The 27891-nt window shown below is 35.3% G+C and overlaps 1 protein-coding gene across 1 annotated transcript; it reads right to left on the bottom strand.

Annotated features, from left to right (window-relative positions):
• Positions 1–579: 579 nt before the first annotated feature.
• On the bottom strand, positions 580–22511 carry LOC114744990 (protein MOR1-like). The gene is given in 57 exon segments (XM_028933128.1): positions 580–1359; positions 1449–1718; positions 1858–1925; positions 2038–2144; positions 2943–2978; positions 2980–3045; positions 3047–3064; positions 3142–3298; positions 3420–3517; positions 5074–5232; positions 5339–5481; positions 5484–5496; positions 5595–5672; positions 5787–5898; positions 6081–6218; positions 6310–6381; positions 7531–7610; positions 7687–7763; positions 8038–8149; positions 8231–8413; positions 8601–8702; positions 8802–8903; positions 9008–9103; positions 9199–9273; positions 9364–9462; positions 9541–9656; positions 9758–9836; positions 9932–10006; positions 10127–10276; positions 10346–10456; positions 10548–10672; positions 10876–10951; positions 11087–11239; positions 11327–11406; positions 11483–11588; positions 11702–11809; positions 12515–12615; positions 12792–12879; positions 12984–13096; positions 14342–14447; positions 14548–14655; positions 14738–14809; positions 15301–15341; positions 15429–15546; positions 15629–15694; positions 16136–16272; positions 17699–17801; positions 18019–18138; positions 19640–19753; positions 19912–19997; positions 20110–20192; positions 20451–20515; positions 20600–20777; positions 20866–20945; positions 21611–21734; positions 21853–21958; positions 22114–22511. Coding segments are annotated over 57 exon segments (6072 nt in total). The 5' UTR covers positions 22274–22511; the 3' UTR covers positions 580–1096.
• Positions 22512–27891: the final 5380 nt, after the last annotated feature.

Below are 27891 nucleotides of genomic sequence, written 5' to 3'. Positions count from 1 at the left end.
AAGATTTGGATGAAGAGATAAAGAAACTAATTAAGTTAATTATTTACAAAATATATATATTAAAATACCCCAACTTAATAAAAATCTAATAAAAGTTTAGAAAAAAAAAAAATTTCTATCACCTCTAGTTCCAAAAATAGTAATGGACAAATATGTTTATTTTAATTTTTTAAATATAATATCTCAATTTTTTTTTAAATTTATAATTTTTTTCCAAATACCCCATTCTTTGTGCAAGGAGTTTTCATTAAATGATAATTATGATGCATATCAGTAAAAATAATCTTCTAAGAAAGCCAACGTATTTATTGCAAATAATTAAATTAAATGACTCTCAATATCTATAAATTAGTTATCTTAAAAGTATAAATTTTTAGAATCATAACAAATTCCCTCTCTGTAGTTTACATTTAAGGGCATGGGTAAGTATCTGGCCACCGAAAACAAAAATGACGGGGAAGCAATAAATAACACCACTAGCAGATGACTGGAGGTTAAGCTTACATCCACCATTGGGGTTAAAGGATCACTGTCTTCCTTCACGGTGGGTCTCACGTTCAAATACCATGCGCTGCATCATTCACAAAAAGATGTTTCCATAACCACTCTCAATTTCCATAACCATTTTCGTAGGATTTTTTTTTTGGCCAATAGAAATTTTCCTATGATAATTTGTATGATTGCAATAAATCCCGAGTCAAAATTTCTACTACGCCCAAATGGCTCAATACACAGCCAAGTAAAGCTCACAAAACAATAACAAATGTGTATGCCTGCATTAAATTAACGCATCTACAAATTTTCTTGTACAAGGAATAGCTCTTCCCTACAATATACAAATACCCTATGGTGATGAAAGCTCGTGGTGCAACAACTGTAATGAGACTTCACAGCAGCAAATATCCCAATGCTCTGCGATGTCCGAAGCCACAATTTGAATCCAAGAATTAGCTTTGTCGATTTTATTATACAGATTCATCTAAGCCACCAAGATTGAAAAGTCGTGACTGTCTCGTTGACTGGAAGAACCTCACCAAATCCCCCAACAGATATTTGTGAACGAACATTTGTCTCTGATCCCTCATAACCCCAAACCTCACAGAGGATCAATGGATCCACTTTTGAGTCTCTCCATCCGAGCTTGAAGGCCTGACAATGCTTTCTCATCCATTGGAAGGACTCCTTGCAAAGCATTCTCATTCCCAACTCGGTCGGACGTCTGATTTGGGGCAGGTCCATGGTTCAAGTTGTCATTAACATTTGTTAATGGCCTAGAAGCAGGATCTGTACCACCACCAGCTGCTGCTAATTGCATGCTCTTCATTCTCTCTCTGATAGCATCTAATGTTCCACTGGTTACTGAAATTCCAAATATAACTTCCTCAGTAAAAATTTTCATTGGAATTCGAAATGTAAAAGCAAAACAACAACCAGAAGTAGTGACATACCTCCGCCCATAAATCTTTCATTTGATGTGTAGTCAGCATTTAATGCTCTCGAAGTAACAGCTCTATTCTCCTCATTATATGATGATGGTGGCAAATTAAAACATGCCGGTTCAGGTTTTACATTTAATTTAGCATCATTTAATGGATTTGAATTGACAGGAGATAGTGGTGCAAAATCAGGGGAGGAAGCATTTAAAGATGCTGGTGGCGGAGTAGGCATTGGTAAACTAGAAGGAGTTCTTCCAGCTGCAGCATTCTTTTCCATCTGCCAAAATAGTCAAAACTTGTTATTGCAACACAACAGCAAGGACATGTAATGTCACTCTTTCCTACTAATAATCGTCCACCTAAAGTTCAAGGGCGATTAAGCATGTTTAATAATAGAGATTAGTGTTAGTGCAAAACCTGAGCAGACCATCTCTGATGTAAGTACGAAATGCCTCACTAGCATTTTGAAGCTGAGCAAATAATATCAACCTGACAATATTTCAAGAGAAATTTCATTCAGAGAAATTTCATTCAGACATTGACCTGATGCAGACAATAGCAAAAATAGAAATTCATGTGAACCATGAACTCATTAACATACCAAGAACTTACCTGTGGGTACAATTGAGTAATGCGGTATAGTTCATATAGACCAATCGTGCATGTTTGCTTGTCGCCAATCTTCTTAAATATTGCAGCCAGCTCTTGCTGAAGAATACATAGGTTTTGGTGATGCAAACAAAAAGCGAAAGTCAAAACACAAGAAAAGAGACTATTGTCACCTTTGAGAGGCGCTGGTTTGGTATGTATTAAGCAATTCATTAATTACTATTTATATGTTTTTGTAGTATATGTTATTAATTCTTTAGTTATGTACATCCGAGGATTAGATATGGTTATTATATACCACCTCCGATCCTTTATATGAGAGCTTGTTTGACTTTTATTTTGGTCCTAAATATAAGACCCTAATATACTTTGTCTCTCATATTTATCCATTTTTTTTCCAAGATAATCTTTAATAATGGTAGTTTTAGATAACAAACTTGATTAGCAAGGATATTTTAGAAAAACAACACATATTCATTACAAATAACTAACTTAAATAAGTTCCTTAATTTTCTCAAATTAGTCAATTGGGTCTTATAATTAGAAACGGAAGTAGTACTATATTAATATCTGTCATATCTCACCTATCTTGAAAGAATAAATGAGATACTAGGATTAGTTCTATTATACTGGGGTTAGTTTACGTTCGCTCATGTATACACACACCCATCCTTTGTGTACATGGCTTTATTCCAGGACTAATAATAAGACAGAGGTACTGTTTTGAGCCTCCACCTTCAATCCTTAAGTCACATCATCCCATATCAATTAACATACACACAAGTCAAGTCAGTCATTTGGCTTGGACATAGTGGCATACTTTTAGGCTCCATGGATAACATCAAGAATGAAGCTAGTTTCTAGATCCTAATATCGAGAAATATAGTACAATAATACCTTCAACTGGGCATCAGCTGAATGTGTGCCAGATGGCCGAGTAATTTTGCTGCAGAATCACCCCACAATGGGCTTGCCCTCCAGGTCCCGTTGCAGTCAGCATTTCTTGCAGCCAGCAGAGTCTGTAGAGTAAATAGTAAGTATAAGAGAGATCCAATGTAGGTAAAATAATCAAGCAGTAGTTGATCTTAGTGACTACCTCAAGATTTAGATCAATGTAGGCAAGGATGATGGGTTGAGGTTTCATATCGATGGGAACCATTGATAGATGACCCTTTATTGCTGCTCCACGAAGCTTAACGAGTTCATGCAGAACAGTTTTGACCATTCGCAATGGTTTGTCATCAGCACCAGCTCTGCAAAAGTTTTTATACAAGTTTTCAAAGAAAAATCAAGTGATCATCATTGAATAGGTACAAATCTGCACAAAATTTATTATTTAATGCGATAATGGGATGAAAGAAATAGGCTACTTACCTTCTTCTAATTTCTTCCATCCCCAAGTCTTGCAGGTATAAATGAATGCTTTGGAGTATGCGATCAAGGTCTACATCATAGATAGTGCTCTGGAGCACCTTCAGCACAGGTAAATAAACATATAACGTTACACTATACTTTAATCATAAGATAAAAAAAATATAAAGCGAAAGACATTTAACCTAGCCAGGACATCAATTCAGGTTTACCACAATTTGCAGCAAAACACTACAAATTAGTCTCCATCTCAATAATTAAGTGTGGTAAGATAGGACCAGTCAAAATTTGAATGTCCAACCAGACCAGCACTCAGCACAAGTTAAATTAACCAGCTACCATATTCAGATAAAAATAACTATTAAAAACCCAGAAAAGGGGGCAAAACCTAATTCGAAATTAGGGTACAGAGGACAAAACTGCTTATAGGCACAGAAAAATAAATCACCGACTAATATTGACTAATTCCAATAAAATAAACAAATAAATAGCAAACAAAGTAAGATGCAGGTGTCCAAATGGAAGACAGCATCGAAGCAGGAAACAAACAACCCAGTCACCACAACATGCTATCTCATCTCATTCTTAGTTAAAACATAATAAGTGTGGGAATATTCTGCTTCATTGCAAATATTTGTTTGGCTAGAGTATATGTTTGGCCCCTGATTTTACATTAACTTCTAGTTTAGTCCCTGAAGTAAATTATCTTTTTAGTCATTTGGTCTTAACAATGTTAGTTTCATTTCATGGAAAATGAAACTCAGCGAATTGAAATGGTAATTCCATAATTGAAGTATTAGCATTTATTACTCGTGATTAGCCTTTATTCCCTAGTTCTTTCCTCTGTAAACACACAACCATGTAACAATCTCTTGTGCAAGCAATAGAAAACGTTTTTCCCCCTCAATTCCAAAACAGCATGCTTAGTTTCCCCCTCAAAGCCCTTTCTCTCTCAGCTTGCATTCGAGGGAATCACAAGCGTTAGTCAAACCAGGTTCCTCTTGTGTGAAGAATTCAGAATTGTTTCTGGATGACGTTTAAAGATGGTCTCACAATGCACACGGCACGAGAAGCCACTTGGAGTAGACACCTGACTGATTGAGACCTATTTTGGGACTTTCCCAGGTTATTAGTTAACAAGCCAACAAGTCTATGGTATTCAAATGAAAACGACATATAGGCATGGATTTGGCAAACAAGTGTACGATTTTCCAATCAAACTATATGCTTTTTCATGTTTTCAGTGGAAACCTGGTAACAACGGCATAAAGAACTGCATCAAAGTACAATCTAAAAAGAACTCAAGTTATCACCATAGCCCATGTATAGACACATCGCCAAACACCCAAATTTAAGACCCTATTATGAAACTACAAGACAGCAGAGGAATGAAATCAGTATAATCCAATTAGGTTATGAACTAGAATCAGCTTCAATATTGCAAATAAACAAAACTAAGGAGATGTCTGGAAGCACCCAAAAGTGCTTCTCAGAAGCATTTTTTCATAAAACGAAGCAAACTCCTCCACGTATTTACTTATATACCGTAAAAGCACTTTAAAACCATGGTTTAGTTTCTATCCAAACACCCCCAAGAAATCGTTTGATCTTTGAGCTCATGCCAACCATAGCTCTTACTGTTCCCTACAGCACTAAACTTTGTAAGTTTGATAAGGCATTTCACAACCAGATCAGAAAACTTCTGGTTTCTCGTGGCAAATGACTCAACTGATGCAGGTGAAGGCCACCTTGAAGGATCTAGTGGACGTAAGAGATTAATAAGCACTACAAAGGATGAAGTTCTATCTGCATTATCCTGTATACAAGCAATAGTTATAACTTTATAACTGATGCGTGTATTATCAGAAAAATAAATGATTTAATTAACAAGATAATAACAAATAAAGGCATAGGTTCCGAACCAAGATCTTAAGCATTAACACGTTCAGTGCTTTCAATAACTGGCTTCCATCATCCATATGAGGAACCCTTTCATCCAAAAGCCAAAGAAGCAGCTCGGTTATGAGACTGTCAAGAGTATTCTCCTTTACAGCGTGTGCTAGTCTTTATTTTGAAATGTCTGTAAATATCACAGCATCAGCATATACATACAATTACCAAAAGAAATGCCACAAAATATCATCACAAACAAAATACAGAAGCCAGGCATAAATTCACCTGCATGAGAGTGTTGAGTACATATTTACAAGACCGTGATGAAGCTCCAGTCAAACTAAAGTCAAAGGTTCTTGCAACCTAATTGCAGGAGAGCAAGCAATTGACACTTTTCAGAATTTAATCGCCAAAAACAAATAGGGGCAAAGCATAGCGAATTTCTTCTAGGGGGAACAAGTCAATAATTTAACTTGCCTTATTTGCTAGACATGACACTAGTCTATCAGCATCCTTCACTAGTTGATCCATAACACTACCTTCTGGATCACTAGTGGCCTGATTCAACTCATGACAAACAACTTTCATTCTTCAACAGACTGCAACACAATTGTGAAAGCCAGGAGATAAGCATCCATCTTTTAAAAAGTGTGAAGGATTGGAAGAGAGAGAGCACAAAGGGGTAACAAATAAAGCTAGCACTCTAACGTATAACATTTGATGTGAGAGTGATTTTCATTATAAAGAATGCATATATCAATGAAAAGAAACCAATCATCCACCTGCTCAGGAGAACCAAAGGAAATAATATCCAGTGCTTCATTCCAATCTGCAGGGCCGCCAGCAACAGGTAAAGGATGGGCAATTGATTGTCTGTCTATGTGCAGATCAGAATGACCATAATTTTTCCTGAAAGGCATATGAACAAATCAGAATGATCATGAATGAATGTAAAAGCAGTAGAACTCTTTAGACTTGAGAAGAAAAATATTCTGATAACCTTTTTATTATACCTCAATATGGGCCTGTAACAGATCTAGAAACTTCACCACTTTGCTCGGCAATATCAGACCTGATAATCAAAAAGAATGGTTTGAATATACAGAAAATCAAAATTAACAAACAAAACAAATCCGGGAAGAGCATTTGTTGGGAAGGCTATTCTTAACCGCTCCAGGCCGAAAGGGATTAGTCTCAAGTCTAATGTGATGCAGGGATATCCTTGTTTCACCTAAAAAAATAATAATAATAACAACAAAAAACAAAAAATACATACTACATGGACGTTTAGAGTCCTTGATCTCCTCCCAAACTCCCACCCCAAAAAACAGTCTTTGGAACAATCATTCAAATATTTGTCTGAGAATATATTATTTTTTCTCTATCCAAATACATTTAATCAGAACTTTCACTAAGTTGCATATTATATCTGAATTCTAATTTTTTCCCTCATCCAATTAAATATATTGCTTCCCTTCCTTTTTCCTACCAAATTATACTGACCTACTTTTCCTCCATTTTCCTCCATTTAGTTCCACAACTTGGTTTTCAATTTTAAAAAAAAAAAATCCTAATTCACTCAACATAGAGTCCTAAATCTTACTGGAAAAAGGAAAAAGAAACAACAAATCAAGAACCCTAGAATAAAAGCCCAAAAACCCCAAGCCATATTATGCAGACCACAGTAGGATCAAGCATTTTTTGTTTAGCCATCCCAGCACATCAAGCACCAACCAATCTCTATTCTTCTCATTGGAGCATCAGCTCACGTCATTTTTATAGGCCTATTGTATTTAAAAAAGAAAAAAGACCAGGAATCTCATCACTCCACTCATTTCCCTTGCTTTTCATTAGCTTTAGAAGGATAATTGAGGAAGTTATAGAACATCATCTCATGGAGAATGGTATTTCCAAATAGTGTGTTGGCAGAGCCAGAGGATGTCATGCAATCTATGTAATCGACCTCATTTAGTGGGATAAGAATTGTTCATGTAGCTAATAGTTCTTAATTAAAAATATTTTTAATTTACAAAAAATAAAAAGGATTTAACACGATACAGAGAGATACATGTCTGTTCAGATCCATAACTCACAATGAAATGATCCAAGCTTCAAATACAATCCAGTGCCCACAGCACAGATGGAGCCCCTAGGTTTTCTTTCTTTTTTCTCCTTTTTCTTTTTTTGTGCGTAGGGGGGTATTTAGAAACAAGATACTTACCCATTTTCTCTGACAGAACGCCTTAAAATTGCTCTTGCTTCACCTGGCTTTCCTTCCTTCTTTTTTTCCATATCCCGCACCTGGAAAATCAGTCATCAGTTTATATTTGTACAAAAGAAACAAACACAGCGCTAAGCAAGCAAATTATGCACGGACCTTCCACTTGAATCTATCGTCTAACATGCTTTTTTGAGCATCTGATAGCTTCCCAACATACCTCCATATGTCTTCACCTGAATAACGTGACCAAAGGCAAGGATTATACCAAAGCTCCAAGATATTATGATATAAGAAATCAAAACCTACACTAAAATCCCTGACAAAACAGATCAGTTAATACATATAAATAGCAATCAATCTATATCTGCCAATTTATATTAAAAAACCAAGGACAAACAACATTCGTGTTCAACAAAAATATAATATGGCAAAAAAAAGTCTCCAGGTATAAGTAACCCTGCTCATTAGAATTGAAAAATAAGTTCTACAGCTGCAGAATAGTCATACCCAGAATCTTATAACCAGTAGCTAGGGCATTTAATGCAGCTTTTCTAGTTTCCCCATCTCGCTCTGCCGTCAAACTTGCAACAATTTGCAATGATTTTAACTGCCCAGTAATCTGTCAACAAAATCTGAATAGTAAATATCTAAAAGAATCGTGGAATACAAGACATCACTGGGAAGTATCACTATCTTTTACCTCTGCACCATGATTATCAAGGATAAAACCAACAAGATCAGCACATTCTATCCGCGTTCGGGTGTTCTTAGAGCGCAGGCCCTCCAATATGTATGGGAAACATTTAGAAGCAGAATAATGGGAAATAATCTGTTTGGTAAGCTCCCGCATTTTTTCTCGCACTTTTTCAATGTTATGTCCTAACTGCAATATTTAAATAATAAAAAAGGTCTTAACTTGCCATGAGCTAACCAAATTTATTTTGCATTTCATACTGAAATCAGAATCATCAACAGATCAATCTCAAGGTCAACCCAACATCAAAATTTTCACAATTCACACACAAGCATGCATGCTGGTGCAAAAATTTTACTGAATGGTAAATACTGGCCTTCTCCACAAGGCATGGAAGAAACACTGCAACTTCAGCCTCGGCAAATGAGTATCCCTCATCCTTCAAGGTATCAAGTAGCTCCGGAAGAAAGTCTAGCACCTATGCATTTCAATAAGAATGCAGTCACGTGACCAATAACGTCAAGGAAACATTACACACAGAAAATACTCAAAAATATAAGTTCAAACAAAAAGGCACCTTCAATAGACATGTTGTGTTTGATTTGCAGAACTGCAATACAAACCACCTAAGGAGTATATCCAAAACTTCTATGACTTCCTTAGCAATGGATGGAAGTGCCTGTAATGCACAATAAAAATTTATGATACAACAATATTCGATAATTGACAACATTCCAAAACTTAATTCAGCGATTAATTAAGGATGCGAGGAAAGAAAAACACCTTCTGTAGCATTTCAAGACCCTCAACTTGCTTCTTGAAATCTGTACTTAGGAGCCTCCTATGTAAATCCTCTCTAAAGAACTTCATCATATCACTCTACATTAAAGCATAATGCAGACACATTTATTATAATTCAATAATCATACAGAACTCAGTTCACGTATGTTTCATTGCTCATACAATAGGCCCACCTCAAGTTCCTGAATCTGCTCTATTCGTGGCTCCTCGAACTTAAATCTTCGAACCACCACTCTTTCTCTTTCATTCTGAAAGGAAACCAAACCACATGAAAGATGATTCATAAATTATTTAAAATAACAAGCAATTTTTGGCACACCAAACTTCAGCGAAATTACCTTATTTGAATCCTTAACATTTAATAAAGCTTGTGACTGAACTGCTAAATCTTGAACAGAAATTGATTCCAACCTAGTGCCCTTTGTTGCCATGGCCCTCTTTTGAGATGATGAAAATACAGAGTGAGAAAAATCTATTAATACAAAAGTGATCAAACCAAGCACAATTATCCGTACCGAAGACATGGTTCTGTTTCCTGGTTTTGAAACACCATTAGCAGCAGATCTCCCACCCTTGGAAACACCTTTTGAAGTTGCTCCTACTGAAACTGCTCTAACAGGCTCAAATGATTCTGAAGACAAATGAATATTGGAAGGAAAGAGAAATTAGACATATGAAAGTTAGCATGATGAAAGACAGATACCAAATAAGTAATGATGTCAAGGATCTTACCTTGAAATCCGTATGGCTTTAGCTTCTCAAGAACTATATTCAGAGCTGGTCCATGCAGTTCTTTTGCAACTTTTTCAATCTAAATAGCATAAAATTTAAAACATGTTCAGATGCTTGCCCTTATGTGGAAGTCAGAAGAACAAATGAGAAAAACTGTTTTTGCAGCAAACATACCATTTCATTTCCACTAACTCTTAATATCTCATTGATGCAATTCTCTGCTGCCTTGCGAACATCAGAAGATTTATCCTAAGAAGCCATCATGCATATTATTGTAATCATATTTATGTGTGTGGTCTGAGGACTCATTTATAAAAAGATACAGATAAAGTAGCCCAAAAAATAGTAACAATAGAAAACAGAAATTACTGTCATAGCAGAAGAAGTTGGCTTAAGAAGCTGTGCAGCTTCAGAAAAACTGCTTAGCCCAGAAAGTTGCCTTGATAACCAATCAAAAAGATCTTTACGCCCTTCCGCACCAAGTTTAGAGTCCGTCAAAGCAGTTGCAATGTAAGGAACCTACAAGAGTATCATAATCAAGACATGCATGCCAAGATAAATGAATGCCAACAGAGGATCAATGCACACCATTTTGTCAAGATGAGCAGCAGCTAGCCAAGATTCCAAGGTATTCAAAGCACATTCTCTCATGTGTTTCTTGTTGTCACCAAGACATTTCAAAACATCTGACAGAACACCCTGCAACAAACCATTTCACAAAAGCCTGACTTTAAACACAGCAATGCGATATTTGAAACGAAAAAATAGAGAAAGCACAAAGAACACCAACCTTGCTTGACTTCTCTACAGCTTGTCCCATTGCAGATGCAACATTACCAATTGTAGTCAAGGTTGCCATGACGATGTTTTTGTTGCTATCATAGAGCCGTCCTCTCAGGGCCCCAAATAACTCAACTGGTAAAAGAAAATTAAGGAGCCATAAAAAAAAAAAAAAAGTCAACAAAATCAACGGTAATGATAACAGAAGTTGTAGGATTCCTACAAAACAGCACAATTGAAAACAATAGCCTGATAGTGAAACAGGGCAGAAGCAGTTCATGAGCAAGGAAAAAGAGTGTTGAGTTTCTAGAGGGGTAAAAAAGGAGCTACTACGGTACCAGTTCCAGTTGCTTGAATACGCTTATTAGCCTCTTCCAATATCTTGTTTACAGCTTCAACAGACTCCATTCGAACCTACAATATGGAAAAGTAGACAGACCCATATGTCATAACATAGAAAAGTCATTCTACATCGATATTTCAAGATTCAAAATCAAATGAAGCAAAAGAAATGAAAAATTTGGTTGACTAATCAATTATGAATCAAACCTTCCAATCAGGACTTTCCAAGCTCTTTAGAAGGTTGGGAGTGATCTTTCCACTGATATCTTCACGAGGCAGGCTATCAAGCCCACCACCAGCCCCCACGGATGATGATGACTCTGATGCCTTTACAGATCTCTTGGGAGCAGCAGATGCTCCCTGAAGTAAACAAGTGAGAACTACAAGAGATAAAAGAATAGCACATAAAGTACTTAAAACTCAACAATAGAAGGAAGAAAAGGTTACCTCAAATGGGTTCTTCTCATACTCTGCATCTAGAGTACTAAGCAGAGCAGGCTTGACATCAGCAAGAAACCCTTTGATGTCTGCATGTGGGAAAAACTTGAGAACCTATATAAATGGAATCACAGAAGGACCTTTGAACATAAAATGAAAAGTCACCTGGACCCACAAATCTATGCAGAACACCTAAAAGCTTAATTGAAGCATTTCTAGTAGCAGCCGCACTTGACTGAAGTCCTATTTCTTTGAGAAAATCAATTAAATCCTACAAAATTACAGTTACATCAAACTTAGCAAGTTCAACCAGGATAGCGTTAGAACAACAACAATAACAATGATAAATTCTGAAATAACAACATAAGAATTTAGATAATACACCTTAAGCTTCAGATGTGATACTCCAAAATCATCAACAGCGGAAACCATCCACAAAATCCCCTCACTAAGAACCCTAGGGTTCTTGTGCTCCTTCATAATCTTGTAGAGCTACAAAAGAAATTTAAAAAAAAAAAAAAAAACACAAGCAAGGATTTAACATAACCACAGGCAAACAAGGAAAAAGCATCCACTGGTATAAAAATTGTAACACCCACATTTCACAAATGCAGTACTAACCTAATTAACAGAAAATCATCCCAGATAAAATTACACTCTGAAATTAACAAACTGCTTGAGACAATCTAGGTTGTATTTACTCACAAACACAAAATATTAGCAATTTAAAACTCCAAGAATTTACACTTATTCACCTGCAAATAAACACATATCGTTGTATAAATGTAATGTTTCAGCAAGAGAACATGAGTATTATTAATTTTAAAAATTACAAAAAAAGGATGCAAATAGAGTGCCCAATAAAAGACACATATATTTTGAAAGTTGCCTTTATTCTATATATTAAAAGAAATCTTCAAAAGCTGCCAACAGAAACATATATTTGCAGTATATCCATAAACAATCACCACAGGGTTATGGATCAGGAATATTGAAACTCATTTGAGACATGAAAACTTGATCAAGACACCAACTTGAAAGTGAGATATTGAAAGCCCCCCTTGACTCCAGTTTAACATATTTTCATGAGGAGGACAAAACCAACTCTCTCTCCTCAGATAATCTTCAGACACTGACAAAGTACACAATTCTGGCCAATGATGAGAATATGTAGAAATAGAATGTGACAATGCTTACTCTTTCAAAAATAAATCCTGGACCAACTGCTTCAGAGAAAGTAGTGAGGCACTTTGTAGCTTGTGCACGAGTCTTGATATCCGCTACACGTTCACTAAGTCCTATAAAATTTAAAAAGAAAAAAAAGAAATTAAAAAGAGATGAGGTACGGGGTAAATTTGCCACTTGCTCATAAGTCATAAATACACACACACCTATTATTTTGAAAAGAGGTAAAAAGTTATGGGCCATGAAAAAGCCAAAGCAAACCTTAATCAAACCAAACCACAATACCTACCCAAGAGGCAAAGTACTACACACTTCTTTGGAAATTTAGTTGCTTTCGATGCTATATGTGTGATCACTTCAATAACCTGCTGCTGAACCTGTTTGACGAGATTGAAATCACTGATTGCCTCTGATAATGGCTTCTGTTTTCCAATTATTAATAGAAATATCAACCAAATGACAGAAGAAGCTAGTTCTGAACCTGAACATTCTTCTCGCCCCATCCAGGCAAACAGCAAAGTAAACGAACCAAAATTTCCACTGACCGGTCAAGGTCCTGTAAGCCTTCGACTTGCTGTTTCAATGAAGAAATGCCTGCAAATTTTGGACTTTAGAAACTAAATTCATCAACAATTTTCGCCAGACTAACATTACATCCGTACGCCTCAAACAATTGACTACTGGGTATTCCAATTACAAGTCCACAAGGTTTAATTCCACAGGAAGAGGATGAAGTGGTAATTATGGAAGAAAGATGAGCCCAGGGAGTTCATGGTCCCTATACCAATAACCAAAGGTACTACCAGAATAAAATATAAAAACGACCAAGGAAAATATCAAGGCAAAAACAAGTATGAAATTTTATGCACATAAGAATATTCGCTGGCTTCTTAAAATGAACATTTCCAGACAAGACAAATAGATTGAACAACCAATGACAATGACATTAGGAGACGACCATGCAACCTTAAGTAAATGTTAGCAATGATATTTTCTAAGACTGTAAAAGTTAAAACAGTTGACAAAATAAAAGGGTTCAAAAACACGACCTAAATTCCAAAGTACAGAGAAATATGGGGAATTATCCCCCCAAAAAGAGCAGAAAAATTGAGAATCTGCAAATGCCACAACTGCTATGCATTGATAATAACATGTAAAAATCTATTCAGCATTGTTATTAAATATAGTTCAAAGACCGATCACTTCAGCAGTATTTATCACATCAATCAAGGACTATATGCACATAGAATCTAAAAGCGACACCTATATAAAGCCAACGATAAAAACCATCTGTGATCACAAGTTCTTCCACTTTCAGCCTATAACTGGAGCAATAAATATTATCAGTTTGATTGCACAACCCTGTACAATGAATAATAGCAATGACAAAAATAGAGACGCCAAAGATACAAAAAATTACACATGGGAATAACTGCCAACTACACATAAGACCAGAACCATCCTTAAACATTATACTAGTAGCTAGAATATCAACAGTATGCAAAAATGAACAAGTCAAATAATCCAGGTAATCCTTGGGACTTTAGAAACTAAACTCATCATAAGATCAGAACCATCCTCAAACAAGGACTATATACACATACAATCCAGGTAATCTTATGTCAAAACAAAAGTAAAAATTGACACAGATGGTAAAGGATAAAAGAAAATAAAGCAACACAAAAGAAGGGGATGTAATAACAGGTTGTGTGTAGAAATCACAGAGACAAATACATGAAGAAGGGAAACAAATAATACAGTTAAGCAAATTCCCAAGTCCAAAACCACCAAAGCTCTACAAAAGAAGACCAGCAAATTAAGTTATAGATAATTACCAACCTTCCAAACGTTCTTTCCACACAGTACTTTTCAAAAGAGTAGTGGTTTCTGGCTGTATCAGAGAACCTATTCGGCTCTCAATTTCTTCAAGACTCATCTCAGATGGCTGAAGTTCAGTAAAACAGGAAATATGCCATCATGAAAAATCACATAAATAGCTAAAAATGTACATTCAAATCAAGTCCAGGAGAAAGATAATAACTTACCTCAACATCTTCAGGGACTTCAATCGATTTTGAAGGCTTCACCTGTGCACCTCCATCTCCAGCCTTATTAGTCCCAGACTTCACAGAGCCACCCTTCTTGGGGATAGGCTGAAATTGGAAAAGCTCAGTGTAACAACTCAGACATAATGACCGAAACCAAGAACATACAATCAAGGAAATGTATACATACTGCTGCTTGAGCAGGCCTCTTTCCACTTAGCATGCTTGCTGCTGACTTTCTAACAAAAGCACTTTCTGAGTTCTGACACGCCAATAAGGAAAAAATGTCAATGCCTCCCCCCAAAAAAAAAAAAGTCAAAAAATAAAAATATACATAAGTGAAAAAATCCCACTATTTTGCACAATAGATTTATTTTCTAAATGCCTCTAGGGTGATGAACTAGTTACTGGCCAACAAGTCATTAGAGCTCAGATTCTCCACTTATGATGTTCAAGGCAAACCTTTACATTACAATTCCTTCAGGGTTACAAATTTTGAGGGATAATAACCAGAAAAAGAATAACAAACAAAGAGTAGACAGGAGGATGACAAAGAACTACATTTTAATCACCACCATCATTAAATACATTGCAAGACTACTATATTCAGTTAATCACATCAATTGAACCAACAGAATACGCAAACAAGATAATCAGTCAACTCCGTGTCTATAGTGAGACAAGAGAATAAGTTGAACTGAGAATTCTTAGACTAAACAAAGGTATAAACCATGAAAAAACAAATAACCCCACCTCTAAAGAAGATACGCTCCCACGGATATTTTGCACAGAAGCTGGCAAAACACCATAAAACGTCAGCAAAAGCTAGAAACTCAAATTTGAGGGCAATTCACCTCCAAAAAGAGCTCAAATATACAAACCTGTCGTGGAACCAGTAGGTGGAGCAACTTCAGAACCCGCAATCATTTCAGAAAGCTTCTTTCTTCTGACGTCATCTAGTTTCTCAATTGACCTCTCAAGAGGTCTCATGCCAACTGACTGCAAAAGAATGAGGAAAGTAACCCTCAAAACTAACAAACAAAACCAAATCCACGGAGCTTTCAATTGCTGCAAGTGTTACCTTAGCTATTGCTGCCAGTGCTGAAAAGGCAGCATCCCTCACTTCTGGCGTTCCGTCATTTAGGCACTGCAAGATAAAAATGGTATTATTCCAAAGGGGAAAAAAGGCAACAAAAGAAATAGAGATGATAATCATCCAAGGACCAAGAGGCTCGCTAGAGAAACAAAGTTGACATCAAACAATCCTAGAACATTTGCCAACTCAGTAATCATCAGCAAGGTAAACAAATTCACTTCAAAGTCAAGTTTAATTGATCTAGGCTACTCCCCTGCCTAAGGAATGAAGGGACAACTGAGATATAAACCATTTATCTCAGGAACTCGTGTACCTAACACAAGGAAAGATGCACCATGTACCGATACAGATATTTAAAACAAGAGAAATTAAAAAATATATATCTGTAAATCAAAAAAACACAAGAATCTTAATTAATTTCAATCAGTTTTCAAATTTCTCAACTTTGAAACAAAATGACAACACAAAACCAACAAGCAAGAGCACACTGACCTCCATACAGATAGGGACATAATCCTTGTGCGCCTTCAGTACAACACCCTTGTTACTTGTTTCAATACAAAATGTCACCCATGTTAAGGTTAAAGATCGCACAAGAGGAACTTTGTTTTTTGAGGCTGTCTTGACATCTGCATATATCCAACCAAAAACCGACATGCAACAAATTAATATATGACAATAACACAATAAAGGGACCAACCACATCTTAAAAAAACGTGAAATATCAATCAGTAGCCGCATTCTTGCATATGAATGCTAAGAGGAGATCAAGGACACTATAAAGTAATGGCGGGTAATCATCAAAGGAATTCTGAATAACACTGTGAGAAACCTATAAAGTTTAAGGATGATTCTGGCAAAGTGGGGGTGATATGGAACAGAATTTATTATCATGCAGAATTTTGCAGTCATCACATCAACAGCATATGGAATGTCATCCTCTTGAAGAGCAAACTATGTATTCACTTGAAAGTATCACCTTTCCGAAGTCAGGCACCACACCAGTGACATCAGCATTGGCTATGCATCTTTGCAACATTTCCAGCCACTTTTAAAGCAAGATCCTCAAAAAGCATAATATGCCCAGTGACCATTTGTGGATTAAGCCATTTTTTAGCAGTTCTTTATTACAGGTCATTTTGATGCCTAAGAAGCTGCCGTTTGTTCACAAAGTCAACATGTTGAAGGATTGGGTTATAAAATTTTGTAACTTGTTTGTACCCTCATCAATAGGAGTACTAGTATCCAAGGATCTTGAGTCTGGACACAATGATTGAGTCCATTATTTGAGCCAGCTATTTCCTCTTCAATCGGGGTTTATTTGTAACAAGGTGAAACTCATCTAATCTTCAGCAGTTTGGCATTGATGAGTGTTGAGAAATCTATTAATAGCTCAAATTTCAAAGATAAATCTCACAAACTAAGCGAAAATGCTAAAAGAAGAGTGAGTTATCACCTCAAGATCTTTTGGAGCCGTCAACCTCTTGAAAGATTATCACTCATGATCACACTTACCTACTTTGGTTTGAAAAGGGAAAGAGATTGTAAGTCTCGAGGTTTGTGTGCACTACAAGCAAGCCTTATGGCTGCGCATCTTTTGGTTATGACCAGAAATTCCAATACTACAAATGGAAACAACCAATAAAAGAACCCAAGGGGCCAATAACAAATGGGCTCAGGCTGACTCAGAGGTGTTTATCAGCTCTTCCATAAAAATAATACGAGAGTTCCAGTGGGTTCCATCAGAATCAGATGCTATTTTAAGAAAAGACGAGATGCGAAACTAACGTTTTCTTTGTTCTACTGCCATTATTCAAAATGAAAACAATATTTCCTTTGGAAACTAGATATACTAGATTTGGCAGAAAAAACACCATACAAGGCATAGATATTGAATCAGGATGCACGCAACAAATTTAAAAAAGGAATCGACAAAAATAAACAAAAAATCTATGTTCTGATTATCAATTAACCAAAAACTCAAACCCTTCGATTATAGCCTTTTAAATCCAAGCCTGATATGAAGCTCAATAACAAAATGGTCAGAAAACCTGCCTTCAACAATGTCTACCACGCTTATGCATCCAGCTTTGTGCATTGCTTGCAGAGTCTGTGTTAATGCCTCAGTCATGGTAGGTTTTTTCTCTTTCAATTTTTCCTACGCAACAAATAGGTGCATTAGGCAAGCCTTATTTCCAACATCAGAAATAGCATTTGAGTCATGTTCAATCAAAAATTACTTTGGGCCAATAAAACCAATGGCACAAACCTTATATTCAGTTCCAGCGATGAAACAAGTTTATGACTAGAAACGTTTTTATGAGCACGTTAAACTTGGCAGCCATAATAAACAATTATTATAAAATACAACTTACAAGTAGCACAGGCAATAGAAAACGAGAACTGGCAGAAAAGTGGGTTCTTAATCCCCGAGCAAGATTGCCTATAGCCTGGATTGCTTCAACAGCAACCGCAATATTCACATCTGTAATCAGCTACAAGAAGAAGGGGAAAAAAAACCAAAGTTCAACTTTAGTAGGCTAAACAACTACAGGGTGCATAAAAGAGTAGCTAAAACGACAAAGCTCACAGGAAGTAGGACCATAATTATGCATATACCACATGTTTAAAATATAATCTAAGGGCCAGGGGAGGAAAAATTGGCTACCAGCAGTTATATGGAGTAAGTTTTTCATAAGCAATTTGATAAACTAATCGTGTCAACAAATTCAGCATAAAAATAAAGGTTAAATTGCCCAGAACCCGTCTAAATATTGGGCAGATGCAAAATAAGTCCCCCGATATTTGAAACACAGCAATGAACCCTCATATACTTTCCAACTTGGGTAGAATAACTGGCTAATGTTATTTAATCCATTAACTTACAATGAATCCGACTTTATTTTTGTCAGAATAACTCTTATAAATTTTGAGTAAGCCCCTTAAACTTTAACTTATCTGCAGATACCCTCCATGTGTGTTGCATCGCACAAACAAGCCTAACTTAAATTTGATAAAATTCATCAAATCATGGGGAATGTGTTATTATTCAAACCTTTAGCATAATAAGTCCCCCGATATTTGAAACACAGCAATGAACCCTCATATACTTTCCAACTTGGGTAGAATAACTGGCTAATGTTATTTAATCCATTAACTTACAATGAATCCGACTTTATTTTTGTCAGAGTAACTCTTATAAATTTTGAGTAAGCCCCTTAAACTTCAGCTTATCTGCAGATACCCTCCATGTGTGTTGCATCGCACAAACAAGCCTAACTTAAATTTGATAAAATTCATCAAATCATGGGGAATGTGTTATTATTCAAACCTTTAGCATAATACAAGTTCCTCAATCTGCTCTTTCTACTATCAGCTCCAGTATCAAACATATGCAAATCATTCAACCCATGATTCTCAACTTCCAGTCCAAAATGAATCCCTAAGTTATACGTGTCCAAAAAGAATCCATGTTTAACTCCCCTTTCAAAAAACATGCACTGTACCTCCTAAAATAACAGTCTCATAGTTAAGTCTATGTATTGAGTAATTAGATGCAAATATGAAATATGTAAATAATATTTTTAACCAAAAATTTATATTTATTAATTTACGACAGAAGGAAATATAGAAGTACAGTATACAATTTTCCTAAAAAGATTATTTTCTAAGCAATTAACGCATGAATTTCCCTCCTTTGTTTCCCTTGATGCATCAAAAGCATATACTCTTGATAATTGTTTCAATAATGTATTTGTTATAAAATGCATCAGATCCCCTCCCAGCTAACCAAAATTCACAAACATAGCATGATAAATGGATAGCAATTAACCAACAAAAATGATTCAAAATGTTGCTATGGCCATCTTCAAGTTATTTCTCACAAATGTGAGAGAGAGACAAAAGCAACCTCAAATATTTTCGAGTGAGTACATCAATATCATCCAAGTATCAAACGTATATGCTAAGTCGCTGTATCTAAAAAATAAAAAATACCTTCTTCAAAGTCCGACAAACTTCAGAAAAATCACCAGGAGATATTCTTTTAGTTGATGCAAGCTTGGTTAGTTCACCAACTGCCTCCTTCCTTTCAGACCATTTGGTAGCTTTCTAAAATTTTCATAAGACAACATAAGAAACAAGGACCAGCAGAAAAAATTTGAAAGACTCAAAAACCACAGATTTCTTTTGTATTCCTTTGCCAGGGGGGCAAAAAAGCAGGTTTCATTAACAAGTGTATGATTAGTCAGAGGGGGGAGAAAACTAACCACTCCTTCCCAAAATCCAGACTTCTCCAAAGGAGTCAATATATCAACAGGATCAACAAGCTCATATTCATCAATTTCTTGAGGAGCTGAAATTTAACAGATTAGAGAACAAGCAGAAGCATATGATCAGTGGCTCAGTAAACAGGCAAGAAATGATTGAGAAAAACCATATTCAAGTGTCCAAATCCAATTCCATACCATCAGCCGCAGATTCTTCAGGAGGGCCAGGGCCCACCACCTCAGAAACTGCTTCTGGTTCAGGTTCCTTGTCTTGCTCAGATCTGTAAAATAGGGGAAACTGTTTTTCAAATTCGCAATGGCACAAGCTATAATGCTGAATAGATGCCATATCAGTTGCATTTGCTAAGGGTGCCCAAAAGAAAAAACTTCACCAATAAACTCTGGTTGTTCGATTCATAAATTGTATGGCTCCAAGATATCATCATAAATGTTGAAATGAGAAGGCCTACAATCTAATACCTAGATGCTAGAAGTCCTAAGCATTGGAAAACCAGTGTGTAAAATCCAAAGACAACTACCTTATTTTGCGTGTAGGCTTAGCCGTTCCAGTGACATTTACAAGCTCAGCTTCCAGCTCTTTTTTCTACAGAAAGAAAGCACTACATAATTTCCATACAGGAGAACAAATGAAGAAGCATAGATAAGAAAAAAAAATCATTTTACATACCATTGTGTCTCTCATTTTCTCGAATAAAATTGACTTTACAGGATCTTTGCCAATCCAGCGACAAAGCTCAAGAGTCAATCCTTTAGAAGATGCACGGACATTTTGATCTTGATGATCAAAGAGTTCAGGAAGCATCTTCAGAATCCTTTTCGGGGGCACAACTTTTGCTCCAAATTCACTAATAGAATGTCAAAAGATTCAGCTTTATGAGATACCCATAGGAAGAAAGAAACTATGGCCAACTCAGCAACAAAGAAGTTACAAACCTCAATGCCTGAAACATGACATCTATCGCAGGTACCACAGCTTTAGAAACTTTATTCTTAATTGCCTTCTCCATAGCATCCTAAAATATACCAAAAACGGTAAAATATGGCTAGCAGGTGCAAAGAAATTAATGCATAAAATGATATTCCCAAGTAAGCTAATCAAGAGCCAACTTTCACACCTACACCAAAAGGCTTACAAAAAATGGGGAAACTATATTGTGAATAAAAGTTTTCCACAGTAAGCCTTTGAAAGTAGACAAGAACTGAACCTCCGTTTTAGACTAACTAAATGTGAAGCTGTCCAACTCATGAGTTGATTCATATTCATGAAGATTCTGAGGATGTGGATTACATATTTCACTGTAAACGTTCCGACAGATAAGCTTTTTTCCCCTTACCTTTAATGCTTAGTCCATAGATAATGGACGGAGGTCCCCTAGGAGTCACGTAATAATGCAGGAGAGCTATAAAATATTGATGTTCTTTTTTTCTTTAAAAATTTTTTAGCCCGAGTTAAGAGGTTCTATGGAACAGTTACGTATTCCTTCCTGCCCTTGAACAAAATGTGTAAGAAGGTTTTTGCATACTTCAAGAACAAACTTGTCAGCAGTTATTTATAGTGCATATATGGTTAACTGAACGGACTAAATTGAATATTTTACACCCAAGGACTGAAGCAAATTGTAAGATAAATCAGACAGATAACTATTCAATGACAGCTGCACATTCGAACGAAAAATACCAGAAAAGCATCCACTGCTTCCAATTCTACCCACAGCATAAAAGATGCCTGAGCTTTCTCCACTGTTTTTGGCCTTCCCGTCAAACACTTTGCCACAATGGCGTCACAGACTTCCTTAGCGTACCTATAAAATTTTCAAATTTACGTTACCGCCAGAACAACGGCTAATAAGCAAAAACTGCAGATAGCACGGCATGCAAGAGAAAGAAAATCGAGCAGATATTGAAGACCATCGTATATACCTCCCAGCATCCGCATCAGCTGCTCGCAAGTAAGCAATTAATGCATCAAGTGCCTTTTCCTGCACCGGGGCATTGGAGTCGGCCACAGTTTTTTTAAAAAACGGACCTGCAAATTCAAGAATAAAAATTAAATAAAATCCATACCAAAATGCAAAACATCACCTACTCACTGCACTCAAGAACACACCTAGATCCACCACGCAGAGATCGAAAATCAACCTCCCATTGAAATCACAGATGAAAACCCTAACAAAAACTCACCAAATTCACGGATGCGAGGGTCCTTGGGATCGGAAATGGAGTCGCAGAGTGCGGCCAAATCGATGTTGGCCTCATTCCGCACCTTCCAGTTCTTGTGAAACAGCCGATCCTCCCACGGCAATTTCTTCGCCTCCTTCAACAATTTCTCTTCCTCCGACATTTTTAATCACACAATCAACGAATCTACTCACCCCTACCTTAACGATCTCTACAAATGCGGACAAAATTCTTGAGAGAAAAATCGAGAGAGACAGGAGAAACGGAGAGTGTTTCCGTTTTTCTTTTTTTTTTTGGGCAGTCTCAGCCGATAGCCGGCGAGAGAGGAACAATAAACAAAACGGGGAAACAAGGAACCTCTCAACGCCTTTTTATCTTCGCTTCAAAAACACAACAACAGGGAGAGAGTGTGTGTGGCGAGGAGAGAGAATGAGCGAGGGAGCTCTTTTTTTTTAGTTTCCTATTTTCAATTTTTTTGGGCAACAGAGGTGCTATTTTCAAATTCACGTTCTTGATCCCGCATTAAACCAATCGCATGATCCCAGCTCGTGATCACGCTCGGGAGAGTAGGACCGCCGGCCATTTCGAAGAACGACGTAGATTGTGCGGTAGAACGTTTAGTCAGCGCGTATTTGTAACGCGAGGGCACTTGCGCGTTGACGGAGAAAGGATCATGATTTTGGTGGTACTTTAGTTGGGCCGGTTTAATAAAAATTACGTTCGGAGGGAATGAAAGCGCCCCTGATCGGTCTGATTGTGGGGGACTGAGGAGCGGGAAGAGAGACGTGGCACTTGTATTAAAATCGAAATTAAATTAAAATTAACATTAAATTACGGTCTATTTTATTTTATTTATCTTCAAGATTATGGTTAATTTTTTAGTTCGCCATTTTTTGCCAACTCATGATGTTAAATTTTGTGCCGTTGCAAATTAATGACCGTGTCTCTTTTCTTTGGCCAGAAATAATTGCCAGTATCTTACATTACTTATGATTGTTGAATATATCAGTTTGATTTGTGATTGTTTGAGCATTAATTAAATTTTTTAAACGTTAGAGTAGTTCGTTAGCAAAAAAGAAAAAGAACGTTAGAGTAGTTTCCTATTCCGTATTTAACCGTTGTAATGTACTAGTAATAATAACCGTATCTTACACTAGTAATTATGATTGTTGAAAATATCACAGTTTGATTTGTGAGCATTTTTTGCCAAAAAAAGTTGTGAGCATTGATATAATTTTTCAAACGTTAGTTTCCTTCTTTCTTTTTTTTTTTTCCTTTTTAAGCCAAGGTTAGTTTCCTATTCTGATATTAAATCATTTTAGGTGGTGTTTGGGTAAAATAAAAATATTTTTAAAATGTAATTACATGTTAACTAAAACAAAGCTCTTTTTATATATTTATTTTGTATATCGTAAAATTAATTTTAAAATTTTAATTTGATTTTTATCCAAACACTCACTTATCCATAAAAATGTAATGATGAACAGCACACCATTGGATGGATTTTCAATACAAATGATTAGATTGCATTTGTGTATTTACCCGGAAAAAAAATGGTTTAGAGGCTTGTTTGGTTGCACATATGGGTATTCGGGTCTATTCATTTTTTTTTAAGAGAAAAGGGGCATGTATCTATTCTTTTTTGCCTATTAACAAATTTATTGTTACTAACGAGAATTTAGTCTAGCAGAAGGTGCTAGTCCTCTAATAGGATAATACCTATACTTGAAAAAAAATTTGTTGTTTTTCTCTTCCTAGCTTACGGGATCAAAATTTATACATGATTTTCTCCCTCGTCATTTTTCTCTAATTTAACTCTCTCTCCCAATGCGTCCAAAGTAATCATGCTAAAATTTTTCATACGTTAGATTACAACTACAAGAGCATAGCTGTATAGTCGGATTATTAAATATTTTTACATAATTGCAGTGTGTTGATTTTTCCATAAAATTATTAAATTTCATTAAAAAAATTCTTAGACCGTGATTCTATTTCAAAATTATACTATGTTTATAGTTCTTTTAATGGCCAAATGACTAAAAACAGTAGTTAATTGCAGTTTTTAGCTGATCAACTTTGCAATATATAACACATCGTTCGTTAGCACGCAAAGAAGTTGGACAAGCTCACTAAAAGAGGAGGTTTGATTTTAAAGCACGTCGTGACATTGGGAGAAGCCTCTCCGAAGCCAAGGTCTTGGCTCATAATATGTGATGATCCTTCATGTAAGGCTCTTCCCATCCTAAACTCCCAATAAATTCACAACACTAAGTATGGCTGGGGTCAAGGGTTAATTGTCTTATTTTTGAATTGTAGGCGAACCTAACCCTTTTCTTAAAATTTTGTCACAACAAAAAAACATTTGCAATACAAAATATATCATCTCCGGTCCTTAATATAAGAGTTAGTATTGAGTAGATTAAAAAAATTAGTTAAGTTAGTTATTTGTAATAAATAGATGTTGTCTTTCCTAAAATAACCTTGCTAATCATGTGTATTAGCTAAAAATATCATTTGATGAAACATTTAACATATGCAACTGCTACAATGACTATTTTGAAATAAATAAATAAATATGAGAGATAAAGTGAATTAAGGTCTTATATTTAGAACCAAATTAAAAGTCAAATTAGCTTTTATATTAAGAATCGGATGTAACATATCTTAAACTTCTCATTGATTTTCACTAAAACATAATTAGAATATGCCTCTATTTTGGAGAACTCACTGTGACAAATTTAGATGTTCTTCGTGTCGGGGTATTACCCTGTCAGCAATTAGCGCTATTTGATGGAGCTTTTATACATTTTAATTAGTCTGTTTTATTTTATTATTAACCAATTTTAATAGCCTTAAACCGATAATCACTATTAACCAAGCGTTTTGAAACCATTAACTATCAGTATAGTTGCCCAATAGTCACATTTTTCCTGCTCAGGGTCTTCCTCTCCTATTGGCCATTAACCCGAATACTCCTGGCCTAGTGGTGACTGGCTAGGCCATAAGTGAGGCGAGTCTCTGCTCTTTGAGGGCGGAGGTTCGAATCCTCACTTGTTAAAAAGGGTACCGGGGAGGGCTTTACTTGTCGCCCGGCCCGAATCCGGACTAGTCGATCGCTCGGGTACAACTGACCCAAAGAGACTGGGGCCCAGAAAAGGCGCGGTTGGATACTGGATGGTTTATATAAAAAAAAAAGGGTCTTTTTTTTTTTTTTTTGATACAAAAAAGAAAGAGTCTTCGTCTCCCAAGTTCAGTCTGTTACTCTACTTTTTGTACCAAGAATCCGCTTAAGCATTTTCGCATTTGTTCCGAAAGGACTTGTTTGGCATGAGAAGAGCTAGCCAAAGAGGAGGAATTTTACTCTCCTCTTTTTATTTGGGTTATTAATAAAATATTTAGGATGGGAGAGAAAATTTTTTAAAATTTCTCCTCCCCTATCCTTGTAACCCTCCCCTCCCACACTGAGGAGATTTGCAAGAACATGATACTACTTTTTAAATATAAAATATCGTTTGATTTTTATTTTGATCATAAATACGAGATTCAATTCATTTTTTTATATTTATTTATTTATTTTAAGATAGTTCTTTTAATAATGATAGTTTTATCTAATAAATTTGATTAGTAAGGATATTTTAGAATAGACAACACTTATTTATTACAAATAACTAACTTAACTAATTTGTTTAATCTATTTAAATTACTCAATTAACTCTTATATTTAGAATTAGATGTAGTAATATTTTAGCCTTATCATACTACCCTTTTGATATTATATTACACAGGAAAAGAATAGTAACTGTTACATTCTTATTGGATCATGTATTAGATCATAGAAAATCTCTCCCCTCGTTCTTTTTCCCTTATTAATTCAAATAAAATAATATTAAAATCTCTTTTTTTTCCGTTCTTTCATTTCCTTCCATTAAAATCCCTCAAATTTTCCCCTGTTTTGAACCAAACACACCAAAAAGACTCGGTGGCAAAGGATCTGCAATTTTGTCTAAAGTGAATATTTAGATTTGGAAGTCATTAAACTGTCCAAGAGAGAATAACGACGTCACGTGTAAAAGGAAGTTTTTCCCAAATGCTATCATAAATACATTCATTAACTTTTATTAAATAGCGTCATTTTAACTCTTCATTGAAGACGCAGGAACTCGTGAAAATCTCACCAACTCGGGAACCCATACAAAATACAACCTCTTGTACTTTTTATAAAACCCAACTAACCAAATTACACATGGTTTAAGACATCCATCCATCCATTAGTATTAGTTAAAACTAATAGATAGATTTAAAAAAAATAATTTCAAACATGCTCTTATTTATTCAAGGGGGGTGTGAGAAAGAGATATTGAGAAAAAAAGATAAAAAGAGAACATAATGTATATGAAAAAAGACAATACAATTAATAATGAATAAAATTGATAAAAATACATTTAATATTTAGACAATTTCAAACTAAACCTTATAAAAAGGATTAGACCAATTTAATGAAATTAGATAGAGAATAAAAATAAAATAATTTAATTGGAAGTCCTTCCAAATAGAATTTTTCATCTATCCATTTCTACATATGCCATTTCAAAGTTGCATACTGCATAGAATGTCACCTACTCTTTCCAAGTCTTTTGTGCCACAGAACTCCTCCCACTTGTTTAATATTTACAAGCTTCAAATTGAAATAAGAGTGTGGTCCATTTTATAAATTTTAATTTAGTGTTTGTCTTAATATTTGATGCACCTTTTTTAATTTTACCTTTAATTATTCATTCTCTTTTTTTTGTTGTAATTTCTCTCATCACATTTTTCCACACATTTTTTTTTCTTTTTTCTTATTTATTACAAAGACATATTTAAAAATAAAAATATATTTCTAACATAATTATTACTTTTAATTAATTTTAATTAATTATTTGTTACTCGTAAATTAATTATTTAAAGTTTATAATAAGAATCGGATTCAAAGTGACAGTATTCTATCACTTTTTTATAATATACAATGCAATTAAATGCACATGCATGTACAAATGAGTCAATATGACACTTGAGTTGGGAATCTTATCTGACTGATGTCACGACTGGACAATAGTGTTCCATCACTTGGTAACTCGGGTGACTGATAAATCTTCCCCTTCTTCTTGCCACCAGCTTGTATGATTTTTCGTTTCAACAATAACTTTATTTATTCCCAATGTAGGTTATATGTAAGTTATGCGGGTGCGAATAATATGATTAAATTTGACGAGCAAATTAATAGCCGTACATCCTAGCCTATTTCATCATATGCAGTGTCTTTGTACCAAATGCATGACTAAGGTTTTATTAATATGCAACAAAGGTTGGCCAAAAATGTACATGCAAGACAGAATACTCTTTCAACAACCATTTTTCTTTTCAAAAAAATAAAGGTTTCCTGACATAAATATATTTTAAACACAAGACGATAATATAGGGCTTGTTTGTTTTTGTTCTTTGTTTTCTTATTCTCAAAGCAATTTTATAAAATTGTTTTTAAGAACAAGTTTTGGAAACAAAAAACAAAACAAGTTGTTTGGAAAATAATTTTAAAAAAAATCACATTTAAAAAAATATATAAAAAATTACACTTTAACAACTAGTAGTTATTACTGGTATTGATAAGTAGTAGGTAGTAGAAGAGAACAGAAGAAGATTTTTCCAATTTTTCAAAACAAAAAATAAAAAACACAAAAACAAGAAAACATATAAAAGTTGTTTTGGTTTTTTAGTTTTTAAAAACAGATTATTGTTTTTTTG

The sequence above is a fragment of the Neltuma alba genome, unplaced genomic scaffold, assembly GCF_004799145.2.
Source record: "Neltuma alba isolate B1F8T4 unplaced genomic scaffold, ASM479914v2 tig00004508_pilon, whole genome shotgun sequence".
Lineage (NCBI taxonomy): Eukaryota > Viridiplantae > Streptophyta > Magnoliopsida > Fabales > Fabaceae > Neltuma > Neltuma alba.
Note: the sequence above shows the minus strand (reverse complement) of the source record. Positions and strands in the feature narration are given on the sequence as shown.